The sequence below is a fragment of the Nothobranchius furzeri genome, chromosome 4, assembly GCF_043380555.1.
Source record: "Nothobranchius furzeri strain GRZ-AD chromosome 4, NfurGRZ-RIMD1, whole genome shotgun sequence".
Taxonomy (NCBI): domain Eukaryota; kingdom Metazoa; phylum Chordata; class Actinopteri; order Cyprinodontiformes; family Nothobranchiidae; genus Nothobranchius; species Nothobranchius furzeri.
In genome coordinates this window covers 78,504,856-78,532,436 of record NC_091744.1, presented here as the reverse complement: position 1 = coordinate 78,532,436, position 27,581 = coordinate 78,504,856, and the positions used below count along the sequence as shown (strand labels likewise).

At 45.4% G+C, this 27,581-nt stretch overlaps 1 protein-coding gene across 1 annotated transcript; it reads right to left on the bottom strand.

The window, feature by feature from the left end:
• Nucleotides 1-2,848: 2,848 nt before the first annotated feature.
• On the bottom strand, nucleotides 2,849-21,277 carry tshz3a (teashirt zinc finger homeobox 3a). The gene is made up of 2 exons (XM_015964954.3): nucleotides 21,063-21,277; nucleotides 2,849-7,002 (listed from the first exon to the last, which is right to left on the bottom strand). The coding sequence occupies exons 1-2, from the start codon at nucleotides 21,100-21,102 to the stop codon at nucleotides 3,704-3,706; spliced, it is 3,339 nt and encodes a 1,112-aa protein (XP_015820440.1). The 5' UTR covers nucleotides 21,103-21,277; the 3' UTR covers nucleotides 2,849-3,703.
• Between the last annotated feature and the right edge of the window lie 6,304 nt (nucleotides 21,278-27,581).

The window sequence follows — 27,581 nt, the reverse complement described above, 5'->3', positions numbered from 1 at the left end:
CTGAATTCTCCGTGCTGAAACAGACGCACCGGTGCTTTTTCCCCAGAGTACGACTTAAACTGCTAAAAATAAAGGCTCCGGTTGGACCCAAAGACGGTTCTTCACAGTGATGCCATAGGGGAACCTTCTTTGGTTCTCCAAGAGACCTTTTGCCTATTGGTTCCTCAAAGAACCATTGATAAATGGGTTCTTTAATTAACTTTTATTTGGTTCTCTGTGGAACCTCACATATAGAACCTTTTAGGGTTCCACAAATTATCAAAAGGTTCTATGAAGAACTAATTCAGTTGGGTGATTCAGAGAACCTGAAAAAGTTATTTAAAGAACATCATTAGATTCTCTGTGGAACCTTAAAATCAGAACCTTTTAGGGTTCCTTAAATAACCATTTTTCAAGGGGTTCTCTGAAGAACCAATTCATTTGGGTGCTTCAGAAAAAGTTTTTTTTGGGTGTATGATGCATTTATTCCTACTAGACCACTGCAAGTATATTAAAATATGATTGAATGGTCTCTTTAGGAGGCACCGCATTTTTTAAAGTTCTTAACAATGGTGGCACGCAAAAGATAGCGTTAAATCGCCTTTAAGTAACGTTTCTTCACAATCTGTTGATTTTTCAAAAAGAAATTAATCAGATTATCTCAACACTTTGGTAAATGTGACCAAATTGACTATTCGAGGACTTTTGGAGACACTTTTGTTTGCAGCACAGGTTACAGTTCATGCGTGCACGCACGCGCACACACACACACACACACACACACACACACACACACACACACACACACACACACACATACACACTATTTGTCAATGTTCTCTAAAGAAATCCCCCGTCTATTTTGGCAGCCATTTTGTTTCCCTAAATAGATCGTTTCTCCTCCTGAGTTGTCTTTCTTTCGGCGCTGTCATCCGCTCTTCTGTGATTGGTCTGATGGGCTTGATGCTCATCACTCTGTCAGGCTGTGCTCGCCTTTCATTAGTCTGGGCCCCTCCATCCGCCACAGTCACACAAATCACATTGACATCCAAACTCCTCAGATCCACAGAGCAATTTAACTGATATTCATTAGAGGGATGACAAGAGCTGATGGGAGATGTGTGGAATGGAGGAGAGGGGGACTCATTGTCCTCCTATCCTATCCCTGTCCTGTCCGCCTCTTTTCATCCCCTTTCACTGCCGACTTTGTTTTAGGAGCATTGAGGCGAATCGACGTTTATAACTATCCAGCCCTCAAGGATGGTCGAGACAAAAAGACAATGGATAACAGAGCTAATATCTTCTTTATTATCACTAAAAGATACGATTGAAAGGTTTGTGTTTTTCATGCTACATAATTGTCTACAGCAGCTTCTACGTTGTTCTCCAGCAGCCGCTATAATGCTCATTCAAGCAGAAGTCCAATCATTTATCCCTCTCCCTCCAGCCCCTCATTAACCCCCAAAGTGTCAACTATCTCATTAATGCCTCCAACTATCTTCACCCCAAGTCCATCACTTGGCCTAAAGCATCACCAACACGTAGGAGTGCCGAAAAATAATTGATCAAGTCCGTAGGATAATTTTCTATCCGCAAGGACCCAGTGAGCTCTGAGAACTCAAGATATTCAATAAGGCTGCTCGGCCTTTTTCATTAGCATTATCAATGGCTACCGGCTTGAATCTCATCTTTCAATTAGCATCCTTTGTTAAAGGCTTTATTCTGCTTGTCAGATATGAGTCATCACCGGGTTGTCCCGCAACGTTTCACCAATGTATCCTAAACGTCGGAGGGCCGGGAGCGAGTCTGAGGCGGTAATGAGTTTGTGTGAGAAGACGGGGTCAGGACACAGTGTGTGTGTGTGTTAATTAATCTGTTCCCGGGTGGGAGGAACTGAAGCGAGATGATGAGATTTAAGAGAGTAAATGGGTGTGCTGCACTCGAGCTGTCCTCTGTTGAGTGAGTGAGCGGGGTTAGAGGCTGGGCAAATGGCCGTCACCATAGTAACCAGATAACTTCCCCGGCCTCAAGTCACTCAGTCAGTCAGTCATGACAAGCAAAGCCTGGGAAGATCAAACAAAAAGAACACCATGTCCCCCGGCATCTTCAAATAAGACAGAGGTGGATCGTCGCAAATTTAAGGAGTAGCTGTGTTTGTGTGAGTCTTCCTTCATTATGCAGTGAAAAAAACCCTCTCATTACATGGCACTGAGCCTGAATTGTGACTACTCTGATAGCATCACCACCTGCCAGTAATATTGTTAGATCCAAAAGCCTGCATTGAGGGAATAGCACCTCTGTCAGCTTGTCTCAGCACGCATATATAGGATCCACTTTATGTTTTCCAAGGGACAGTCTTAGAGTCCAGGTGTGTGCCAGATCTGCTGTCTGTGCCCAGGGCTCCTGATGGCTTCCAAGCCCCCGTGGTAATCAGCCCACTCTGCCTGCTGTTGGAGCTCGCCTGCCTCCTTCTCCTCCTCCTCCAGTGGCTCGTTTCAGAAACATCTGGTGGTTTACATGCAGCACACACCACCTGCCAGACGCCTTGCAGGCAGTGGCACCACTTGTACCTCTACAGAGTCGACCCCTCCTCCCCACCCACAACAACGTCACGGATGTCGCTTGAAAATTTGTGGCCGCGCAGAAGAAAGATCTGCTCAATGTTTCAGCAGCGGTGTCCTAGCGAGGAAACCGTCAACTGATCTGAAAGCGTTTGGTCATGAAACTGTGGGACAACAGCAAGATTTGTCATTTAATTCATGCCATCGCAGGTGTTTCTTGCTCTTTACAATGTTTCTGCTTTGAAAAAAGTTCATTTAAAATCCTGAAAACACAAATTTATTTCATTGACAAGCATGAGAGGAGACTATTTTTTTCCGCAGCAGTTAATTCAATTTAATCATAGAAGCACAAGGCATCAACATATCTGTATTGTGTTTTTTATATCAAATAACATTTATAAAACTATTGTGCAAAACAGTGTCCTTTTAATCTTCTTCAAAGGCTCTGCACCAGTGGATAGTCATAGTCCTCTTAAATTAGGAAATATAACAAGTATGCATAATTTAAACAGCAAATTGTCAGGTTACACAATTTATATATACATTTGTACACAGACCTGGATTTTAAGTGCCCCTTACTCAATGATAATGAATAAGGCAGATTTTACAATCAGCAAGAAAATTGATAAAACAATAAAGAAAAGTGATGTACTTCCATAGTTTGGCAGTTTCTTTGAAGGAGCTCTCCCAGGAATTTGGCTGCTCTTAAGGTGACGACAAGTTCTGAAATGGCATTTTCCAATCTCGACAGGACAGAACGGGACCGCACAAACGTAACAGTTAAACATGCAGCTGAACAGCAAAACGAAATCCAAACGTCCAAAATCTAAAATAAATAAATTCAATACATTTCAAGTTAATGCACGACTTTCTAGTCAAACGAATCTCGCCCCAGTTGTCTGATATTTTGAAGAGGAAACACAGACAGGAGAAGCGGAACGTCTTTGAGCTACACGATATTTTAAGGTGACATAAATGCCTTTTGAAATCCAGAGAAACCAGAAATGTTTATAGGCCGAGCAGATGTAAACACCTTGTGCTGACGTTTAACAGTAGTTCATGAAATCTTACCATACACTTTGAATATGTATACATTTCTGCCTTGCTTTTAACAGTCATTCTACATCCCCCTCCCCCCCAGTACGTCTACTGCAAAGAGTAATTTATTGTTTCTCTAGCTCACACACATACAGCAGATGGTCCTCTGGAGACTTTCCATGGGTCTTGCTGAGGTGAAGCTTGATGGCGTGCTTAGTGGCGAACTTACGGATGCAGAGCTGGCAGCGATAAACTGCTCCATTACTGTTACGGTCATCTGGAGATTGCGGAGAGAGGAAGGACTCCAAGGGTACAATTTTCTCAGCGAGTGTGTTAGTGTCCCTAGCAGTCTGTTTCGGGGACATCTTGGCCAGGTCCCTGATTCTGAAACCCAGGTGGGCTTCCAGGTGGCACATGTAAGCTGTTGGGGTTCGGATCTGTGAGGCACAGTCACTACAGAAGAATATAGGCTGACCGGAGTCCAGATTCTTCAGGAACTTGGTTCTGCCCGTTCTCCGTAGCTGGTACTTGACATTTGCAAGCCAGTGGCTGATGGTGGTCATGGAGAGACCTGTGAAACGAGATATGTGCATTCTTTCTTGTGGGCTCAGGTCATTAATGATGAACTTCCCCTCTGAAGTCTGTCTCAGGCTTGAGGCAAACTGGGCCTGCAGAAGGAGGAGGTGCTGCGGGTTCCAGTTGGAGTGGCGACCTTTGCGCTTGTGCCCATGCAGCGACACGTCATCCTCTTCGACTGTTGAGCCCATAACTTCTGTTTTATCTGTGACTCGGGGTCGTGAAGGGGGCTTTGTTACAGGGTGGGACTGTGTCAGGTTTCTAAGCATGTCTGAAATATCTGATAATGCATTTTCATGAAGAGGGCTGGTGGATGTGTAGGGAGACACCACTGCTAGTTTTGCAGGGGTAACAAGCGAGATAGGGGATATCGAGGAGGCCGTGGATGAGGGCGTAAGCGGGGCGGAGCCTGTAGAGCCACCTTTATCACTTTTGCTTTTTGTGAGGTCGATAGGCTGGTCATCGCTGAGCTGACAGAAACTATTATCAACTACACTTTCTGGCTTTTTGGTCTGTAATGGAGAAGCAGCTACTGCGGCCTTCTCAGTCATGCTCTGGCTGAGTCTAGAAAGCAGGCTAAGGGGATCTTGATTTGGCAAAGAGGGTTTGGCTGCTTTCCCCAAATGAATGTTCATTACTGACTGAAGAGCACTTAGTGGGTTGACAAAGGGCTGCTCAGGGGGAGTATGACCAGTGATAATGGCGGTGCTGCATCTCAGCGCAGAGGCAAGAGGAGATTTTACAATGGAGTCTCTCTTGGGTTCTGTTGCTGGGGATGCCCTGTCACTATGGCTTCCCCTATCACTATTGGCTGGAGTGCCTTCCCTCCAATCCCGAGGCGATTCAGCCTCTCCTCCCTTGTGTGAATCTCCAGCATCACTACTGCAAGGGGACAGCTGGTTGTCCCTCTTTGGAGATATCTGCTTAGCCTTTTGCTCCACTTTTGCAACTTTCTCCGTTACTTTTTTAACTAAATCTTCCATTGCTTGAAAGTTGTTGGTGGGAAAGGGGGAGGACTGGCTTAGTGGTGGGGAAACGAGGGGCTGGTTTTTAGCATAAGAGGACAAGGCTCCATCCCCTCCACTGAACAGGAACTTCATCTGGGAATTCTTATCCATGTTGCCCTGTTGGAGTTTGAGAGCACTTGGGAACTGGTAGGCTGCATGGATACTGGGGTAGCCCCCCCAGCTTGGATTTCCACTCTGTGCCTTGTTGATGGCTGATGTCACAGTGTTTTCTAGTGATTTGAGAATATCTAGCCCTCCTTTGGGGCTCTCCTTCAGGTCCTCTTCAGTAAGATAATTATACTTTGAAATGTCAAATTTTTCTTCCTTCTCAACATCCTCCTCCTTACCAACGGCAACTGGAACTTGTTTCTCATTTCCAACAGTTTCTTGCTTGGTGCACTCTTCCTCAACTTCCTCCTTCTTTATCTCCTTTAGAGGTGGGGAGGTGGCAGGGGGAGTTGTGGTGGTTTGAAGAGGTGACGGTGAAAAGGTGGAGGGTGCAAGCGGTACAGACTGGACTCTCTGCTCAGTGGGTGTGTTCACCCGTCCTGGATTGGGGGAGGTAGCTTCAGAGAGTGTTTTTGTTTTTTTAGCCACGGAGCCGGTCATCCTCAGGAAGTGGCCTGTCACCATCATGTGGGTTCTTAACTCTTGGAGTGTGTTGTAGGAACTGCCACACTCCATACACTTGAGGATCTGTAGTTTATTAGACTCAAATTGCCACGTGTAGCTCGCACCGTTCTGGTGGCTGTATCGATTATTCGGTGCGGTGTAGAGGTCGAAGGAAGGTTTCTGTGAGGGTTCGCTCATCTCTCCTTTTGCTTTGGGGGTTCCTTCTCTTGACCGTGGTGCAGATGTGAGGTCCAGACCCACAAGTCCCCTTTTCTTAGAAGACATAATTTTGGTTGCCACAGGTGCCATGGGCTCCTTCAGAGGCACTTTTTGATAGTGTTTAGTCTTGATCATGTGGACACTGAGGTCCTGGAGGGATTCAAAGGAATGGCCACAGTACATGCACTTCAAAACTTTCTGGGCATCCTCCTTCCCTTCCATCTCCATTAGTGAACGCTTACGTGGTTTGGACCAGCGCTTTGCACCACTGCCCGTCTTGTCCTGGTTGTCATCTCTGTAGTGGCCTGTGTCATTCATGTGAACCGTCAGCTCCACCAGGGTATCGTAAGCAGCACTGCAGCCCTTGCAACGAAACTTACTGGCTCCTGTGAAGATTGAACCAAACAGCTTAGGGTTCTGCCTGTGGAGTTGGACCGTGCTGAAGAGGCTGGGCTCAGCTGGAGTAGTTTGCCGACTCTGAGGTGGGTGCTGTTGTAGTGTCTTTGCCACTGCAGACTGGTGCCAGTCATAGCTTCCACTGCTGCAGCTACTACTGCTGCTAGTGCTGTTGCTGCGAGTTTGCTTCTCTGCGGATGCTGAGGGCTGTGGCTGTAGTGGTGTGGGATTCAAGTTCAATGGCGACCACAAAGGGCTGGTCAAGAAACTGGAGTAGATGGCCTTCATTTGTTCTAAAGTGTCAATGCCTATGGGAGGTGTCTTGGCATCAGCACTCTGAGATGCCGTGACCAAGCTGGCCTCAGCTTTTCTAGGGGGGCTTTCAAAGTCTGAGAGGCGGTCACTTGTCTCGCTCACATGTGACTCGCTGTCCATCTCTTGTCCTGAAAGCTCAGCAGCCTCAGCTGATTCATGGTCACATGCCTGCTCCTCAGCAGTCCCTAGATTCTGCTCAAGCTCCTCTTTTATGGAAAGGTCATCGTGAGGTACTGAGGGCAACTCTCCCGCTTCTGCTTCCTCCACCATGCGCTCTGCCCGTTCCTCAGGAGAATAAGCTGCAAGGAGAATGGAGACAAACGAGAGAAGGAAAGAGATGAGTTAAATTGCACAGAGTACATGCTATGTTAGAATAACTGGAGAAAAAGTTTCCCTGCAATGTGTGCCCGAGGACTCCCAGGGATAAATGAGCCATCTGTGTGGGAGCCTTTAAAGCTGAGCTGAGAAATTACAGTCATCCCATTTCACCTCATCAACCGTTGAGGTGTTATTTTCCTCTAGGCGAGCCTGTATTTATATACTACCCCAACCACATGGAACTTATGCCTCCCCTCTTTTCACTCCTTCTATTGGAGGAAAACAAAAAAGAAATATCTTGGCAAAAACATAATGCACCATTTTATTTATCTCAGGGCACAACAGCTTGAAATGAAAACTAAATCTGAAATTAATGAAGCCCAATCTCACTGTGGCATTCTCCTCTGGGGTAATAAATGAGTTGGATCAACCTCCATCTGTCAGTTAATATGTCTGACGCCTCTTCATCTGCCTCCTCTCCGATTACACACAAATGTAGACTGACACACACATGAACACAGGCAAAAAGCATTTCTTAAAAAGTTTGAAGAGAAGGGATGTCAACATTGCCGTTGATAGAACTTTGATGTTGAGCATCATCTGGGCTGCAGGAAGTTCATTCGTTTTTATTATTTATAGTTAGGACAGGTTCAGGACTTGAGTATCAGTCCTTAAAAGCAAAAGACAAAACAGCAAAACAAACAAAATCAAGAAAAATCTTAAGAGGGCAGACATGGTTTAGGGTTCGCTGACATGATGGAAACTCATAAGCAAACCATCCTATTGCATGTTGATGCTCAGCACTCTTACCCCTACTTCACACTGGAGGTGCCAGTGGTGCGGAAAGGCCATGAGTTTTCATTGCGTGCCAGTACACTATGGGGTGTGTGTGTGTGTGTGTGTGTGTGTGGGGGGGGGGTTCTCTGCCTTGGTCCTTGCTGGACTTGGGTGACCACAAAATCTGTCAAGACTTCCGCCACCCTCCTCGACTGGCTTGCCAGTCACTCGAGACTTCGAAGGCCACAGTTTGTTTATGCCATCCGCCATTAAACAAGAAGTAGGAAGCCACGTTTGATATGGCGGTTTGAAGTCATCTGATGTTGTTGTAACCGAGCATTCCAGAAAGAGACGGGAGAAGATACAGGACTGTGGTTGCTCAAGAAAAGGTTGATAACCGTGAACTGTCAGGGTCTCTTTATTCAACGGCACCATTAACAACTCCGCTCCAACTTCTGTTTTTTTTTCTCTTTTCAAACAACACATCCTGTCAGCAGCACCTTCAAAATAAAAGTCCCACAAAAGTGGGTTACATTGTTCTTCTCCACCTCCAGGATTAAAGCGATAGAAACACACAGTTGCACTTCTCAAATGATGATGGGAATAAACAAGTTGTTAGGTGCCTTGCTTTGACTAATCTACATAGATATGAAATTGCATCACTGCAATAGTCTTATTTAGAAAATAACCGGTTTTACACTAAAAACACGTGTGACTTCCTGTCCAGACGACAAGCCGCTTCTGAGAAGCACCTGGAAATTTCCGCGTTGCGGCCGGTTTGAATTACCACTGCAGACTGTAATGGATTGTATTTGAAGCAGTGACGTTCCGCTGCTGTTCCGCATCGCCGAGGCTTGCAGTGTGAAGTAGGGGTTAATGAAAAGTGAAGAATGTGTGTTTGCGTCTGTGTTTTTGTACCGCGTTGCCTCAGACACAACAAGCCTACCCATCGAACACCAACTCTGCCACCACTCACCCCCAAGTCCCCACTTCCCCATCTCCTGACAACCCCACTCACAAAACAGCTCAACTTGAGGAAAAACAAATAATCTCTGAAAGTAAGGGATGGCCTGTAGACCGCTCGGAGGCCATTTGGATGAGATTATAAACTAAAACAAATGCCACAAAAAGAACCTGCGGATAGATAGGCTGGAATAGTCTGATCACACCCTGTAAAGCTGGTGAATTTTGCCACACACACACACACACACACACACACACACACACACACACACACACACACACACACACACACACACACACACACACACACACACACACACACACACACACACACACACTGTGACTAAATCCTTCAGCCCCCCCTACTCCCCCACCACACATATCCAGTCTAAACAAAAATGTCATAGCTGAAATAACTCTCATTTCCAGTGCTAACAGCCAATCTCAAAACAGCCATGCGACTGGCGCTGGTCTGATTTGGACCCTGGGGGCACAGTCAGCAGGCAGCCCCACTGTGAGGCCAGCCTAATGGAGACCTGGCAGGTGCGACCCACTCTCCGTCCTCCCAGAGATTTGGTTTGTCACTGGGTATCCATTACCTGCCACTCTCTGCTGATCGGCTCCGACAGCCCTGATCAAAAGATGTCGTCGGGCCCCAGTCCGCTTGGCAGTCGGTGGCATGTCGTTTGTAAAAGGGGCCAAGCAGGGTGTAAATAAAATGACATGATCACTTCCCTGGCCCCTCATGTTCTGGACACAATTATGATAATGTGGACGTGAAGAAAATGGAAGGGAGGGGTGTGGCGGGTGAACGGAGAAGGGGTGACGAGGTAAATGGCTCTTGTCTGGGGTCTCCTGCAGTGCTAAACTTACTCCCAACTCCCTCTTTAGTTTTCTTCCTTGTTAAAAGAGGAAATCCAGCCAGGATCAGGTAATTAACGTGCTTGCGTCCTTAAGGAAGTCAGAGATGTCAGCTTGCATCATAACAGCCTGGCACATCACTTGTCAAGTCACCTTACTCTTCCTTACCAAGACGACATCGCAAACATCTCTTCACACTTTGTTGATGTTTTATTAAACTACTGCTAGATACAAGATCAAAACAGGCAATCGCATTTCAGAGGTGTTCTGCTTTTGCATCTCAACGTTATGGAAGATGTTGTTAAATGTTATACTAGCGGAGCTGCAGCTCTATGGGCCATTACTAATTTGTTATGAAGTGCAAGCAGAACAGAAAAGGGGGAAAGAAGTCCAAAAGGACCCGCAATAAAAACCTTAGAGTCCAACCGTGCTCCCAGGCAATTTAAAATGCAAAACAAAAACCATTATGTCTGAGCACTATCTGTTAATTTAATCCCCAATGACTGATAATCCATCACACAGGGCGACAACCACATCCAATTATTCTCCCTGCCTTGACTGACAACAGAGGTGATTTATCAAGCTAATAAAAGGTGATGGGAATATAGAGGCTCCCTTGGAATAAATTAGGAATATTCTGAATACAACAATACTCTTGGATGCAGTCTTAACTAATATCCAAGCATATGGTGTGGGGTGAATATACGAATCTTCCCGCTGAATGTGGGTGTGAGAAAGGGAGCGAGTGTGTGCAAGTTCTTGTAATGATAAACCGAGCTGATGCCATGCGGGGGGGAAGACAAGAATCATTAGGTTCTGTGAATGATTCCTTTGGGGTGGGGCTGGGTAAGGATGGTAGGAGGTGCGTTTTCACACAACCAACATCTCAGTCACAATTCGTGCAAACACAAAAGAATCACGAAATGGAATCTCACATTCAGAATCCACATGTTTCACCTCAAAAAAAATAAAAACACGCCACACTCTCCAATTATAAACAAAGCTAGTCGGTTAGTTATATCCACCCCCTTCACCCGGCACACACACACACACACACACACACACACACACACACACACACACACACACACACACACACACACACACACACACACACACACACACACACACACACACACACACACACACACACACACGTAGATGCAAGTGATGAGGAAAGACAGTGACATCTTGGCATGCAGGAAGCATTCCTGTAGAGTATCATTTTCATAAACATAAGGGCCACAGACGAGGAGGGAGAGATCATCTGATAGAAATACTGCAGTGCTTCTCTGACGATCTGGAACAAGAGAGAGGGCAGGGACAGGGGGTGATTAGGCAGGAAGGTGCCGAGGCTGCCTCTAAAGCACACTTTCTGTCTCCTTGCCTCTGTCATGCCGCCACTTCTCCTCAGCTGCTGCTGAAAGTCGAACTTCTCTTGATGTTGCGTCTTAAAAACGGGCCTCGTGTGAATAAATAAACTCCTGAATGAACCCCTGAAGAAATCTTTGCACTAGCTCTGCATGTTTAAGCAGTCGTCAGTTGAACAGATAACGGGTCACACGCTTTTTATTTTAAGTAGAAATGTTTTCATAAAAACATTCCAAAGTGTAAATGTGTCAAGCAACAACTAGATGCATTTTTTCCTGTTTAAAATCAATCTCTTGATGAACATCAACTGGAATGTTCCACAGCTGTGGACATGGTCTGGAAGCCCGATCACACCCAGCGGAAGCAGAATAAACAGGATGTGTCATTAGAAAAACTTTACCTGCGTCTGACCTTCTTACTCGTACTTACTTGGTCCAAAATAAATAAATAAATAAATAAATAATACAAGAAAAAAAAACACACAACCTTGCCCGAGACATTAGAATTTAAAAAAGGGCCAGTCTTTGTGCGGCCATCATGAATACATTCATTTGTCTTTTTTCTCTAACAAGATACTGACATGTTTCTCTGTGTAAAATAATCATATTCATAATAATCATGGGAATCTAAAAACATGGTGCAATACTTTGTACCTTAAAAAATGACAAAGAATATTAAAAAGCTGTACAATATTTAGGAAAATTGAATATAAAATGATGCTGCTGCAAAAATAATGCACACATTTATGCTTTACATCTTTATTATACCCATATTTATAGTGATTATTACACACAGTACACAAATATGCAGCTGGAATCTAGGGAAGGGACTGGAAGTTGTCTACATAGGTGGTCTCTTCAAGTTCACTAAAGAAAAAGCTGTACAGCTCTGTTCACAAACGATCAAAAGTAATGATGATTACACGATGTCTAAAGACAGATTTTTGTTTGTTATTATTCAGCATCAAAAGAAAAGTGGAGGTCTGATGTGGTTTTTTAGACATTCCAGACTGCCTGGAGAGACCCTAAGAGGAGCAAATTAAACTGCATCACAGCATGACATGTCTGTTCTGACATGTGTACGTTATTCTAACTGCACTCTGACTGGCCCAAACCGGGGTGGGGGGTGGGGGGCAGTGGGTGGGGGGTACTCTCACCGACAGGAAACTGCTCAAGAACATTGCAGGACAGGAAGTCACCTCAGTCTCAATCAAAATCTGCTTTGTACTCTCTCTCAGGTTTCCCAGCTGTCAAAAACCCTTTAACTAGATTAGAATAATTTAGTCTAAAACAGCCCCATTCTGTCAAAATAGCTGCAGATCAGTAACATACCTAAAATGCCTTTCTCTTGTACACATGCGTCAAAGTAACACACTCAATCAAACTTAGTACTCTCCCTTTTTCCTTTGATCCTTGCAAGCTGGCTTACGGTCCCACGAGAAAAACCGTAACAGGTGATCTGTGGCCATCTTGGAACACGAATAACTTCTGACATAAGTCGCTTATGCAGATTTGATGCAAGAAATTTCCATCAATCATTTACTAGAGTTTTAATTCATAACGCCGCTGCAACTTTCTGCTCGTAGAGGCCGTGGTGTCCCAGTCGATCATAGATGTCTTTGTCAGGTTTTATTTGTGTGCATTCTCTACCCCCTGATGGCATTGTGAATACGTTGCGTCCGCCAATTGTAGTGCAGGATGTGTGATACGGGAGATGGGAAAAACAGAGAGATCATTCTGGCCCCAGGCAAAGCTTAGGGCTGAACCTTGTCAGTGCACAGAGTGAGAGGAGAGAGAGAGAGGGAGAGCAAAGTGACGAGACTCAACCCTCAGCTGGTTGTTGTGTTATGGCTGCACCTCAAGCTGCCAGCTGCACATACAGACCCCCACGACCTGAAAATCCATCCAGTTTAACTGACAAAAGAACGCATAAAGGCCTCCCGCTACCTTAACGCTGAGGAGAATGAGATGGAAAAAAAAATACTTGTGAGGTTTGAGTTTGGAGCAGCCATAATAAATGATAAACATAATAAAAACAAGTCAATTTTTCATGAGACAGGGTCCAGGAGCAAGGCTATCTGAGAAGGAAGACGATGTTTCAGAAAACCGAGCACACGAAATCTGCTCGGTCTAAAGTAAAACATCCTTTAGTAATATTTCTCTTCCCCTTCTGTCTAGGTTCTGCACATCTTATTGGAGCGGTTCTCAAAACCTTATGAAGTTTTTTTTGTCATTTCTCAAACTCCTTTAACAGTTTAGAGCTCATAAAGAAAGTTTTAAGGGGCCACTGGGCGTGGAAACTGTGTAAAACAGTATGAGGAACGCTAAAGCTAAGCTAAGCCAAACCAGGTTGAATTGGGTCATTGAATTAGTTCATTCATTGTTGACACTCTGTTCCTGCCTGAGGCTGTAAGATTGCACTGGAAACTGAAACCATCAGCGGTAGAACACATTTTAGTTTTAGGCCAATGATGTAAACAGGAAAACCTGTTTGATCTGGTCTTGCCTGTGTCAGATTCAGGATGTTTAACAACGGTCTAAAAGGATCTAGCAGGTGTCGCGACGGGACACTCGGGAGTCTGAGAAACACTCGACAGAAATTCAGCCCAAGGGTGAAAGAACCCACGGGGCTGCAGACATCGACCGGGTTGTGGTGCCGATCCCAACATGTAGAATCAAAAAGTCAAATTTAAACTTTAGACTGTTGTTACTATAGGGCTTGTGATCACTCGTGATTACGCAAAGCATTCTGGGATGTGTGTGCAGACATGTTGGCTGTCTTATGAGTGTAAACAAACTGTGAAAACAAAACAGCACGTTGAAGAGAAGAAGCAGATTCAAGGGAAAGGAAGTGTCAACAACATGCTAAAATCTCAAAAAGGATGCGGAATATACTGGGATACATTAAATAAAGACGTCGGGGACCGCTATGTGGATGAAATCAGCATTATATACTTTCTTGTTTGTGGTGTGAGCGGATGTAAATGTCCGGATGAGAGGTAAACATTTCATTTGCTGGTTTTTCTAGTAAAACAATCAAAATCGTCATCCTATAGAAGAAATGTAGCAGGAGAAGTTGTGTTGTGTCAATGCACCCACATTAGCTTACCGGTGTGTGTGTAGCCTGTGTGTGTGTGTGTGTGTGTGTGTGTGTGTGTGTGTGTGTGTGTGTGTCGCGGTTGAAGGAAAGAAGCTATGTACAAAATAAATGTACACCATCTGTAGCTTACCAGAATAAAACTACTCCGGTAGGCGATATTTGGTTACTTTACAGCTGCAATCCAAGCGAGCCGACAAGACTTTGTTATGTTAGATACCTGGTCCGCGTGGCTGTCCCTCCAAGCAGGAAAACTGAAAAATTAGCCCATTTTCCATCTTTATTCTCCTGGCGATCACGCGTTGTACCCCACAACACAGCAACTATTTACTATAGTTGAGTAATATAACCGGTTAAATGAATTAAATTAAATTAAAGCTGCAAAAGCGAGTCGGAGCGCGCCGTTTACAGGAGTAACAAGCAACAAGTAAGGACTCTCAGGCCTCCAGCGGGGCGGCCACGTCGGTGATGACGTCACGATCATGAGCCCTATTGCATGCCTTACAATTTGTTTACACAGGAAGACCACAAATCGGTTACTAAACACGTAAATCTGTAAGACAAGCTTGACCAAGTGAAATAAAAGAATCTGAAATTGATTTCTGAACTTTTTGCTTTCGCAGGCTTAATGTGTCTAACCAGATTAGATGCTCTGAGTCTGAGCTAAGATTTTTTCATGCTTCTTAATCTTCTAATAGAATACGGTACACTTTATTACATAGTATAACTGTACATATAATGTGGAGATTAATAAAAAACAAAACAAAACAACAATTAATTAGGGCTGGGCGATGCGGCCTGAAAATAAAGTCTGCGATAAAATATTTTTTAATTCGATATACGATTTTTTTCCGATTCTCTCTCCCCCTCAATTATGAAGAATAGCAAGAAGTACAAATGGAAGGCACTTTAAAGCCCATTTAGTTTTTTATTTAATCACAAGCAAGACAAATGTAATACTCATTTCTAAGGTGATTCATGAATAAATGAACATCCTCTTGGAATAAAAGTGGCACGCTCCACGTCCGTCACATCAAACCCAAACCAGTTCCAAACAACAGATGATTTCATTCCTTTCTTAGGAACAAACTTCGCACTCTCACCGGTGGCCATGGATTCGCTTGCTGTTGCAGTTTTGTGTGCGTGTTATGACGTTGTCGCGGTTATGTGAAACTAACGTTACGGAAGCTCTGGGGAGCCAAAAAGGCACTATTAGATAAAAATTCGAATTACTTTTTAAAAAAATCGCCCGCAACAAAAAATTCAAATTAATTCATTAAATGGATTTATCGCCCAGGCCTACAATTAATAGTGGTTCTCTTGCATTTGTCTAAAAACCTTTACCGATAGCACGGCTCGGGCCCAAAGCAACCATCGGAGCCTCCGGGTGTCGGTCTCGCCGAACCACCGCACATCCCTGTGTCCTCCACTCATGTATTTAGCTACAGAACACCACTGTGAGAGGTTCTCAGCTCAATAACATCAGAGAAGGAGAAACAGCTGGCTGCTACCACTTTCAACCATAAAACAAACTACCAGAGTCCCAAAATGTTTGAAGTCATTGTTAAAATAAAAAAAAAGACAATTGGACCAAGAAAAGGGAGACTGGTGTTTAGAGCTTTTTCGTTTCCTCTCGCAAAGCGTGTTTCCGGCGGAAGCGTCTCAGGAAAGATACCCGAGGGGAGGGGCGAGTGGTCTGTGACCATGTTTGCATTCAAAACCTGGCTTGTTTGCTGCTTAGCTATTGCAGCTTTAATAACTCAGGAAGGGATGTAGACTACAAGCTTCACTTTCAAGGTTGGAAGTGAAGTTTTTAGTTTGAGGTCCAAACTTTCACGTTTCAGGGTCAAGGGAATAAAGTGGAGTTGGAAAGCTGGACGGCCGAATCCCCTCCCACCACGCACAGCTGCTGCCACGATCGCCTAGCAACGAGGAGGTGATGGACGCAGCCTGAAGATGGATGGTCACCATAAATCACAGTAGTGTGTAGGAGGAGGACAATGTAGGAGGCAGGGAGAAGGGAACAACTAGAGGACACAAGACAACATTTTTTCTGACTTTTCTCTGGGAGCAGCAGCAGGGCTGACCTTGCCTTGACCCCTCACTGTACTTTCATTCATAACTGTTGGGGGAGAAAAGTTCAGTCCGGGGCATAAAACTCTGATTTTGTCCTTCAGGTCTTTCTTCTACCCCCTCGGAAAAAAAAAAAAAAAAAACTCTACAAACTTTTTAAAAATGATGATAATGGCAGTTTATACCTTTCATAAAGCAACCCCTACAGGCAAAGCAATCTGGGTAGTGTAGTTGCGGGATAAACATCCCTGGGCTATCTGATTATGGCTTACTGCTGCGGCGCTGGTGTCTAGTAACACTCAGAGAGCGCTCAGCCATCCATCACACAGTGAGTGTCTGTCTAAGGCTTTCCACCCTGCTTCTTCTCGTCCTAGCTCTCCAGTTACAGCCATACACGGCCAGCCTAAATAATATTCTTCATGATAAATGGCGCTATAAGCCTGGTATCCATCATTAATCTGATTTTTAAAGAAGCATCCATCTTGGAGAGAGCCTGTTAGGGCCACAGGAGAGCAGAGCAGCCCGGGTTCATTTAAAGGCCAGGCAGCTGCATGAGTGATACCTGTCGGCCCTGTTCATCAGGGAGCACACACACTCACACACAAACATTAAACATTGACGCCATATGGCCCCCTGAACGCACAGACACACACTTTTACACTGTCTGCACATGTTTGTGGTGCATATATGATGAGTAAACAACACTTGCATACTTGTCGGACTTGTGTACTCTCAAAGCATGTTTCCCTCCTTCGTTCAGACGTCTTGCGACGTGGCACGGAAACGCATTCTGTCACTCATCAAGACACAGCTCTGTGTAACTCAATCCTCCCAGTCATCTCAAAAGGGAAAAGAAATCTCCCCTCCCAATCACTCCTCCTCAAGGGTTTCAGGAAAACTCACTCTTCCCTGGAAAATCACTCATACATACACAAACAAGAGTTTGTACGTCCCTTCCCTTCAACTCTGCGCCTCATTCTGTCTTCCTCGGCTTCTCTTTGTTTCTCTCAGTCCACTTTCTGTCTTGTTTTTCACTCTCCCTCTCTCCCTCTCTTCCTCTCTGCCTCCCCCCATCCTCTACCTCCCCTCTCTGTGTGTCTGGTAAAGCCTGTTTGATAAATGACACACGTCACCGTGTCAGAAGCGAAGGGTGGGTCAGTGATAAATGACTCTGTTGAAAAGGAAATCGGCTCTCTGGCATGGCCGGGCTATTCTCCTCCTGGATTGTGTTTCAAGACCCCTAAAGATCGGAGTGGCTCAGTTTCCCCGAAAAGAGCACACATCCCATCAGGCTCTAACTCTCGCTACCTCTGGGAGGGATAGGTGGGTGGGTGGTGGAGTTGGAGGGATCCAGCCTGTCCCAATTGTCGCCCCAGTGCAGCTGCATCTATCACAACAGCGGTGGGACTATTTTTACAAAGACTCGGTGCCAAGACGGCAGTCGGCTGAAAACCTCCACTGGAAGCTGAAAGGAAACGTGAACGGCTAACAGTTTTTTATTTGTGACACTACAGCACTTACACTTCTCAAAGAGCCCAACCCTATGGCCAGACTTCTGCCAAGTGTGTGTTAAAAAGGAGAGAAGGATGACTTAAAACGCCCCCGCTCTTCTTCTCATCTCCCCTCCACCACCCCCTCCTCCTCCTCTTCCTCCTCCCCGTGTGCCCCCTCTTTCTTCTCCTAAAGTCTCTTTTTCAGTCGCTTGCTGGCAGGGTGGCACTGTTATTACACAGGCAGGATTTATGGAGTCAAGGCTCATGGTAAAAACAAAAAAGGCATCTGTCAATACCTGTGGGAAACACTCCGTCAGCTGTCCTCCTCCTTTCTCTGGCGTTCACAGCCTCATTAGGTATGCACTTATCAGACACATAGATCACAGACGTGACTCAACTTCAACGGAATCCGACTACGGAACTTTCATTAGCAGCAAGGCCTGCGAGGCCAAACCATTTGCCTCCCTCACCTGCGAACCAGTGGAGGGGGGGGGGTTGTTGCTAAAGTTCGCTGACGACATCAGCCGACGTTTACGTCCCAACCGGAGGTCCCCCGCTGCTCCCGGCTAAGGACAGGCTCTTCACACGTAAACAGGAAGCCGCACAGATAAATGCAGCCACCTTCTGCAATCCAGTCACAACATGTGTGCGAGTGTCTGCAATGTGCACCGTGAACGCTTGTACCTCTAACCGGCAACAACACTTCATTCCTGCCTGCAGCTGCTCTGGTTTCCAAGCCGGCATACGCTGTGACTTATGTTGCATCACTGATGTGCTAAGATAAACAGATGGAAAGAGGAGAAACTTTAAACCAAACGAGTTCAAAGAATTGTGGGCTGACCCCGGCAGTTGCTCTATGGTTACCATTCCTTTCATTAGCGGATTCGAGAGCCAAACCAAACATACGCCCAGACCTGAGAAACAAGAGAGGCCACTGATTTGAGAGCATGTGCGTACACACAACACGAGTGGTGGGTGTCGGTCTGGCGGATGAAAACTTGTCCAAATCGGATTCACTCCCCGGTTTTGATATCCAACAAACTTTCATAGGGAAAAACATGAGCAAAGAACCCGATGAAACGGGGGAGGATGAGCAGAGATTTCTGCGAAGACCTCAGAGAGAACTGGTGAATCAAACACTCTTGATTCAGTAAACAAACTGAATCTCTTAAGCGGTCAGTTCAGGTATTTCTGTAAAATCTCCACCTCTTTGCCGACATGTTCGATGGAGAACTTCAACTCTCTGTTGCCATTTCAATAGCTTCAGGCCCTGAACTTGTGGCAAAGCTAATCGCCAGCCAGAAATGAAAGAGATCTGCTTTCCCAGTCGCCCCCCCCCCCCCAGTTTTCTCGGGTGTTTATGTCCAGCTGCTCTAGGTTGTTAAGAGCACTCAGACCTGACCCAGGTACGCAGGCCCATTTGTCACCTGCAGCAGAAAACTGAGTTACAGCACAACCAAAGGCGAGCGGCTCTGCGTAATATCAAGTTGATTACATCAAAGTGGTGGCAAACCTCATTGGGCCGGGCACCCCGAGCTTGTCATCTCCAATCACAGGGCCTGTCAGGACTCCATCAGCCTCACGGCTAATTGGACCAATGCTAATGAAGCAGGCAAAACAAGTTTTCTACTGAGGAGGGGGAAACCCTCTTAGACAGGAAAGAAAAGGAGAGTGTGTGTGTGTGTGTGTGTGTGTGTGTGTGAGACAATGAGAGAGCAATGCTGGATGTGAGCGTGTCTATGTGTGTGTTGTTGGGGCGTGTGTAGATTTTTCATGCAAGTCTCAAGGTTGCAGTGGGCTGACTCTCTCCCTAAGTCCCTAATCAAGGCCCATCATCTGTCATCCCTTTCTTTGCTCTCTCTATCACCATGCTCTGTGCTGCAATCAATTCATCATCACCCTTTGTGTGCCACTGAACAGTTGACAACTTTATAACTTGCAGCTGCACGGGCTGACTGACAGGGGTGGAAGGGGAGCGTGAAAAAATGAAGAAATGAATAGATGAATGAATGAACAAAGAAGCGTGGTTGCGAGGAGAAAAAGTTGTTTTCTAAAAACACAAAACGATCCGTATTACAGCCTTTTATTCTCTTTCGTCAACAGAGAAACAGCAGTGTGGCAGGGAGGAGAGAGTAGAGGACATAAAAGAGAGAAAAAACATCCTTCTCACTGATCTGAAATCAGAAAGCTTTCAGTCATTCTTTATGTGCTCCCTGCGGCCACTCTGAGCCAGTGAGCATGTACATTAGGCTGGGGCATTTTGATGAAATAAAAGCCCAGGCCAGCTTATGGCTAAACAGAATGGGAGCACTCACTCAGCCTGTCTCTGATTGACCATTAAAGCCATTGATGAATGGGCCTGTCAGGGGAGAGACAATTAAATCAAACATGAAACAAAGCCATTGTGACGGCCCAGTCTGACAGAGCAAACCCATTCCTCCCCTCCATTACATAGCACACGGCTCCTTTTACAACCCCTAACCCACTCCTCCCGCCTCCTCTTATCCACTGTACGCTTGTTACTGTGTGTGTTCAAATTGAGCAAGTGGGAGTGTGAGCTTCTCTTATAGATGTGTGTGTGTGTGTGTGTGTGTGTGTTTATGTCCATGATTTCTCACCGTGAAACCTCTTTGCCCCCTCCCCTTGTTTCATTTTTTAGTGAGTCACTTGACCATCATTGCCACAAAGTGTGTGTGTGTGAGAGAGAGAGAGAGAGAGAAAAAGTACACAGATCCTTTCAAAGTGGTTTAAACGTGACGTCAGGGGCCTGCAGCACATGGTGGGAAGTGATTTTCTGATGCAAATCGGGAAGGATCAGATCAAAGCCACATGACAGCCAATCAATCAACCGTCAAATCAGACGTGGCAACTGTCGATTATGGCTCCTTCCAGCCCACGAAACTCCCATTGTCTCCCCTCAAATTGTTTATCTTATCCCAAGATGAAAGAAGTTGGTGCGTTTGGATCAACTGCGCACAAAGCCCTCTGTTGTGTCCCACTATATGGGACGCCTCGGGCAAAACACACTCTTGTTTTTACTTTTACTATCAAATGTAATTTAAAGTCAGATGTGGCACAAGGGCTTCAACTTCGGAACAAAGGGGAATGAAAGTTTACAGCTGCCGAGTCATCCTATGGGGATCAAAACGTGGAGCGAAAACGCAAAAAAAAAAAAAATTTTAAAAAAACGCACAACAAACCCTCTATCCGCCAGGACGAGACAAAAACAGAGCAGGAGTCTCCGTGAGGTCTGGAAACGGCGACATAAGTGATCAAGCGCGTCGTTAGAGCTAAATCCATAAAGTGGAAACAGAAATGCGGAGACGGTTAAGTGAGCTTCACAAAACAAATGTGCAGCTTTGACACCTAAACCTTGTTTTACGCGCATTACAGTTGGATTCACGTACCTGCTGCGCGCTTGGGCGCTTCTTGTTTCCTCCGTGGCATTTTATTTGTGCAGTTCTCCGTCTAAATCTTCCCTTTTTTAATTCATAGAGCTCCCTCCTCGCCGTATCCGGGAAGATCCACCTCTACTCAAAAAAGATTCACGCCTCCGTGTAGTAGACGGCACATCGGAGCGTCCGATGGAAAGGAAAACTAAAAATCATCGTTGGGAAACAGCAGCCGAGAGGAAACGAAAGGGAATGTCAGCGGGAAATCAAACAAGGAAGTAAAACGTGGATTTGTTTGGTATTCGGCGGGTCGGTGCTCGGTCATAGCCAGCGTCCACCTCGGCTGCCTGGTCTGGCAACAGGCAAAGTTGAGGGATAAGAGAGATGATCGCGTCACTCACAGCGAGAGAATGGGCAAACCCACCGCTCTGTTAACTCTTTACTTCTCAGAGAGGGCGGACACCACACCTCACACGGTGCGTCCTCCTGCCTCTGGTACGCGTCAGGAGCCAAACGCAGCAGGATGAGTGCAGCAAACCGCAAACTACATGATACTTTTAAATGCGCCAAGACGGGTTTTATTCTAGTGAGGTCATCATTTTAGAAAACGTACTTTGTGATTGTAACATGGGGATTTGTTAAAATGCTTTATAATTCCAGATCTCATGATATTTTATTCCAACATACTTTTCATTTACTCTTTGGACACACACACACACACACACACACACACACACACACACACACACACACACACACACACACACACACACACACACACATACACGTATGTTTTTCTATCATAGTGAGGACCCTCCATTGACTTTAATTCATTTTTGTGACTCCACTATGCCTAACCCATACTATAACCCTAACCAGTGCTGATCTATTCCTAACCCTAACCTTAACTAAAACTTAATTCACACCATACCTCTAAAGCCAACTGGTAAGCTTGTAAAAATAAGTGAGGACCAAAAAAGTGTCCTCACTTTGTAGGGAAAATGGTCAAAATGGTCCTCAGTATGTAGTAAGTACAAGAACACACACACACACACACACACACACACACACACACACACACACACACACACACACACACACACACACACACACACACACACACACACACACACACACACACACACACACACACACACACACACACACACACACACACACACACACACACACACACACACTCACACTAATAGAACCAACCCAAATGAAAATACGTGGCTATCCCAGATTCCCAGCATGAGTTAAGTCACAGAAAGGTCACAAATCTGAGGTTTTAAACAACAATACACACTTTCCTTTTCTCGCTCTTAAAACAATGAACAACAATCAGATCAGCCTAGCAACTCTTCCTATAGGCTGAACAATAAAAATACAAATACTGTATGGACTATTTTTACCAATTACGTTCATAATTACATGTTTCCATTTATATCAAATACTGTATATACAGATTCATAAAATCAATTTAAAAATTCCCCATTTATTTAAGGAATGTCCAATATCTCTTCTAGGATTCTTGATCAATATTTTAGTTTTATACATAGACACGTTTATAAATAAATACGATTAGAGCTCAGTTCTGGATGCATCCAGACATCAAACATCATTTTTCAGGTGTGTTTCATCTACTAGTGTGATATGAAAAGAGATTTGAACCATGCCTTTGCAATAAACAGCAACATGTGCATTTTTCTTGTCTAAATGAGAGCAATCTGCCCTACAAAGCCACACAGGGTACAGCTGTGAGCATGTCTCTCGTCGTCTTCCTCCGCTTATCCGGGTCCGGGTCGCGGGGGCAGCATCCCAACTAGGGAGCTCCAGGCCGTCCTCTCCCCGGCCTTGTCCACCAGCTCCTCCGGCAGGACCCCAAGGCGTTCCCGGAGCAGATTGGAGATGTAACCTCTCCAACGTGTCCTGGGTCGACCCGGGGGCCTTCTGCCGGCAGGACATGCCCGAAACACCTCCCCGGGGAGGCGTCCAGGAGGCATCCTGACCAGATGCCCAAACCACCTCAACTGGCTCCTTTCGATCCGGAGGAGCAGCGGTTCTACTCCGAGTCCCTTCCGAATGTCCGAGCTCCTCACCCTATATCCAAGGCTGAGCCCGGCCACCCTACGGAGAAAACTCATTTCGGCCGCTTGTATCCGCGATCTCGTTCTTTCGGTCATTACCCAAAGCTCATGACCATAGGTGAGGATTGGGACGTAGATCGACCGGTAAATCGAGAGCCTGGCTTTCTGGCTCAGCTCCCTCTTCCCCACGACAGATCGGCTCAGCGTCCACATCACTGCAGACGCCGAACCAATCCGCCTGTCGATCTCCCGATCCCTCCTACCCTCACTCGTGAACAAGACCCCGAGATACTTAAACTCCTCCACTTGAGGTAGGACCTCTCCCCCGACCCGGAGGTGGCAAGCCACCCTTTTCCGGTCGAGAACCATGGTCTCAGATTTGGAGGTGCTGATCCTCATCCCAGCCGCTTCACATTCGGCCGCGAACCTACCCAGCAAGAGCTGAACGTCAGAGCTGGATGAAGCTAGGAGGACCACATCATCCGCAAAAAGCAGAGACGAGATTCTCCTGCCACCAAACTCGACACACTCCACACCACGGCTGCGTCTAGAAATTCTGTCCATAAAAGTGATGAACAGAACCGGTGACAAAGGGCAGCCCTGGCGGAGTCCAACCCTCACTGGGAACAGGTCCGACTTACTACCGGCTATGCGGACCAAACTCACGCTCCTCTGGTAAAGGGACTGAATGGCCCTTAACAGAAAGCCACCCACCCCATACTCCTGGAGCGTCCCCCACAGGGTGCCCCTGGGTACACGGTCATAAGCCTTCTCCAAATCCACAAAGCACATGTGGATTGGTTGGGCAAACTCCCATGCCCCCTCCATCACCCTTGCAAGGGTATAGAGCTGGTCCACAGTTCCACGGCCAGGACGAAAACCACATTGCTCCTCCTCTATCTGCTGTGAGCATGTGAGCGATTAAAACAAAATCAACAGAAGAGACCCATGGCAGCCTCACGGTGCTCAATGATGCTCATTATTTTACTTTTCCAGCCCGATTTTCATAAAAAATTATTAAAGAAACTCCTGCTTCACACAGATGTGATGCTTTAACTTACAGATTTAATGAGAGCAGTTCAATGTTTGCTTTCATCACGCTAACGGCACCCGTTTTCTCATTTGTCCACATTAGGTGGAGATGAAAGCCAGCTGAAGGAAGCAGCGGTAAGTTGAGGTGCCATGGTAATGAGTTTTTCTCCACTTGTCTCTCTTTCTTCAAGACAGTCTTATTTCTAGAACGCGTGACCTCCTGTGACTCTGACGTGTCTTCAGAATGCAAACAAGCTGGATGCAGATGGCCCACAGTATTTAGGTAAGTAAGTAAGTAACTTTATTTCTATAGCACCTCTCACAGACAAAAAGGTCACAAAGTGCTTCACACGTTAAAAGACAACAACATATAAATACAGTAGAATATAGGCACAATATACATAGTGTCAAATACAACCCATCCGAATGAGACTAAGTTTAAAATGCCTGGAGAAACAAATGGGTTTTAAGATTGCTCTTAAGAACATCAACTGAGTCGATTGAGCGTAAGGACAGAGGTAGCTCATTCCAGAGCCTAGGAGCGACGGCCTGGAATGAGCGATCTCCTCGTGTCCTGAACTGAGTACGTGGGACCATTAAAAGGTTTTGATCCAGAGATCTCAGCCTGCGAGAAGGCGTGTAAGGGCAGAGCATGTCTCGAACATACAATGGAGCCAGACCATGCAGCGCTCTGAAAGTCAGCACAAGAATTTTAAAATTGATGCGAAATGTGATTGGAAGCCAATGAAGAGCTTTTAAAATGGGGGTAATGTGGGCCCTTCTGTTGTCACGGGTCAGAAATCTAGCTGCACAATTCTGGACTTGTTGTAAGCGGGACAGCTCTTTTTTGTTTAGACAAGAAAATAAACTATTACAGTAGTCTAAACGGGATGATGTAAACGCATGCATAATCAACTCAAGATCAACTTTAGACACCATTGTTCTGAGTTTAGAAATTTGTCTCAAGTGGTAAAAACAGTTTCTAGTTAACTGCTTTGAGTGATGTTCAAGAGACATTCCCTTGTCAAAGAAAACTCCAAGGTTTCTAAGGGTAGGTTTAACAGACAAACTCAGATCACCTAACTGCTGGTGAATCCCTGGAACAGCATCATCGGGGGCAATCACCAGTACTTCAATTTTGTCTGAGTTCAGCCGTAAGGCATTTGCACCGAGCCACTGTTTGATTCGCTCAAAACAAGATGCAATTTTTTAACCTCAGAAGGCTTGAAAGAACAATACAGCTGAAGATCATCAGCAAAGAGATGATAGGAAACATCATCGGCAAACTCCTGGATTAGGTTTCCTAAAGGTTTCCTTCTTTCCATCACAAACCTAACCCTAACCTTCATACACTTTTACTCGCTGGTATTACCCTACAGAGAAGAAGACCCAAAGGCCTTTCTGATCACAATTCACTCGTCTCTCTGAGAGCACGGAGGCTGGGTCTCTGTCACTTTAACAACATGCAATTACAACCCAAATGGGATGTCAGAGGTTAGCAGTGTCTCTAGGAGAACTATGTGAATATATTTCCTCCTATGGACTTGCCCCCATTCTGACCTCCCACAGGAACAAGAAGTAACATGGTGATTGGCGTTTTTACAGCCAAATTAAACCCTCTTGCAGCCTGCTGAAGGCAGCAGGAGAAAGCAGCCGCTCCAAAATTAGTGAGCCATCATCATGACAGAAAGTAGTGGGGACATGGTGTCATCCAGCCACTGTATCGATTAACCCATAAATAGTATATGGCCCTTACACCGAGGCTCTCCCAGGCTTACACTGTAAATGGAAGTTATCTCAGCCGTGCATCTGTCTCGCTTTGGTGTGTGCGTTAAAAAAACATGACATCTTACAACTGCAGCAGTGTATTCAGATGCTTAGCTTGCTGTGAAAACGAGGACGTAATGCATCAGATTATAATGTCATGCAAAAGGCGTTTTTGCAAGTGATGAACACAACCTGAGGTGTTTTAATCATTGGCGCTGGCTGGAGGGCTCTGTGGTTTTAGAAAATGCAGTTTTATACATAATGAGTGCGTATTTTAAAAAACGCGGCTGTGCAATTCTCTCCATCGTCAGGTAGCCCCTCTGCATCCTTCTTTTCATTTTGCTCTTGGCATCGAGATTATCATTAAAGAAGCTCATCCGTCAAGGAAGCATTGATTTGCACACAAGTTTGCCCAATCAATCTCAAAGTTGCGATTAAAAAGCCAGAGCTTCTTCCATTTCTCCATGAAAATCTTTTGGCAAAAACAGAGAGGCCTTTCAATTTCATAGCCTCCAGAACACTCAAGTATTCATTGCGCTCTACTTTTTGCTTTCCACCTCTCTGCGGGAGGCAGAACTCATGACATCTATGTGTGCTGCCGCTTTTCACAGTGCTACACAGCCTTCAGATGTGTGCCGCGAGTGATCCCTCAGTACCATCGAATTCCTCTTATTGGCCTGCGCCTCATTTAATGGGCCTGTCCGGAAAAGCGGCACTGTGCAAAGCCGGATCGTGGACCGCCAGTTTCGTTTTCTCTCAGCAACATTTTCTCCCAAACTGTAAAGAGCAGTCCTTCTATAATGATGCAGGAATCATGCTGGTTTTCTGAGTCAAAAGGAAGAAATAAAGATCTCAACCAGATCTCCATTTGTATCTTGCAAACAGATAACCACAGTTGTTCGTGTGCGTGCCTTGTTGGCTTATCTGTGTATTCATGTGGCTACGTTCACGTGCAACTGCGGGTGCATAATGCATGGCCCTGTTGAGAAGAGTGATTGCTTTATTCCTGCCTTGTAGGTGCTGTGGGGGCCAGGGACGTGTCTTTGGGCAGCTGTATGGATGGCTCGAGAAGGTCTCCATCATTCATAAAGCACACTCCTACATGTAGAATTGATCTTGCAAAGAAACAGGGTGGCAATAGCAGTTCATCAGTCTTCCCAAACCACAAATCACACTGAGGTGTCCCCCCCCACCCCCCACCCCCCGGGGAGGCTGTGACACCATTGTCTGCACAGAGGTCCCAGGAACTCCTGCTCACATCGAGGCCCCAAAGTATGAAACGCGGGCTGTGTTTGGGTAAATATAAATCAGGGTGAACTTGACAGAATGTGCAGAATAATACAACTAATGTGGCTGAAAACTTTTATCATCAATAGCTTTGTTTAATTCCATCATTAACTTTGAAGCAGATTTACAAAGAACATATTTAGTTAACCACGCAGAGCTTCAAAATTACGATGAAGTCCATTTAAAGGTGTGGAACACTAAAAAACAAAATCGTAATTATTAATTTATATTTTAAATCGGTCATTCTGAATTTTTCATGCAGGCTGAACATGAAAATAGTCTCCTACATATATCTCCCGCATTAACTTCTGAGAGATACAGACAGTGAAACTCTAGAACACATATGTCAGAGTCAAGG

Bases quoted from the DNA above. Each gene is read 5' to 3' on its own strand.
- tshz3a (XM_015964954.3), bottom strand. From the start codon at position 21,102: ATGCCACGGAGGAAACAAGAAGCGCCCAAGCGCGCAGCAG. The intron at 7,003-21,062 runs GTACGTGAATCC...TTCTCCTTGCAG, and splicing joins AGCGCCCAAGCGCGCAGCAG to CTTATTCTCCTGAGGAACGG.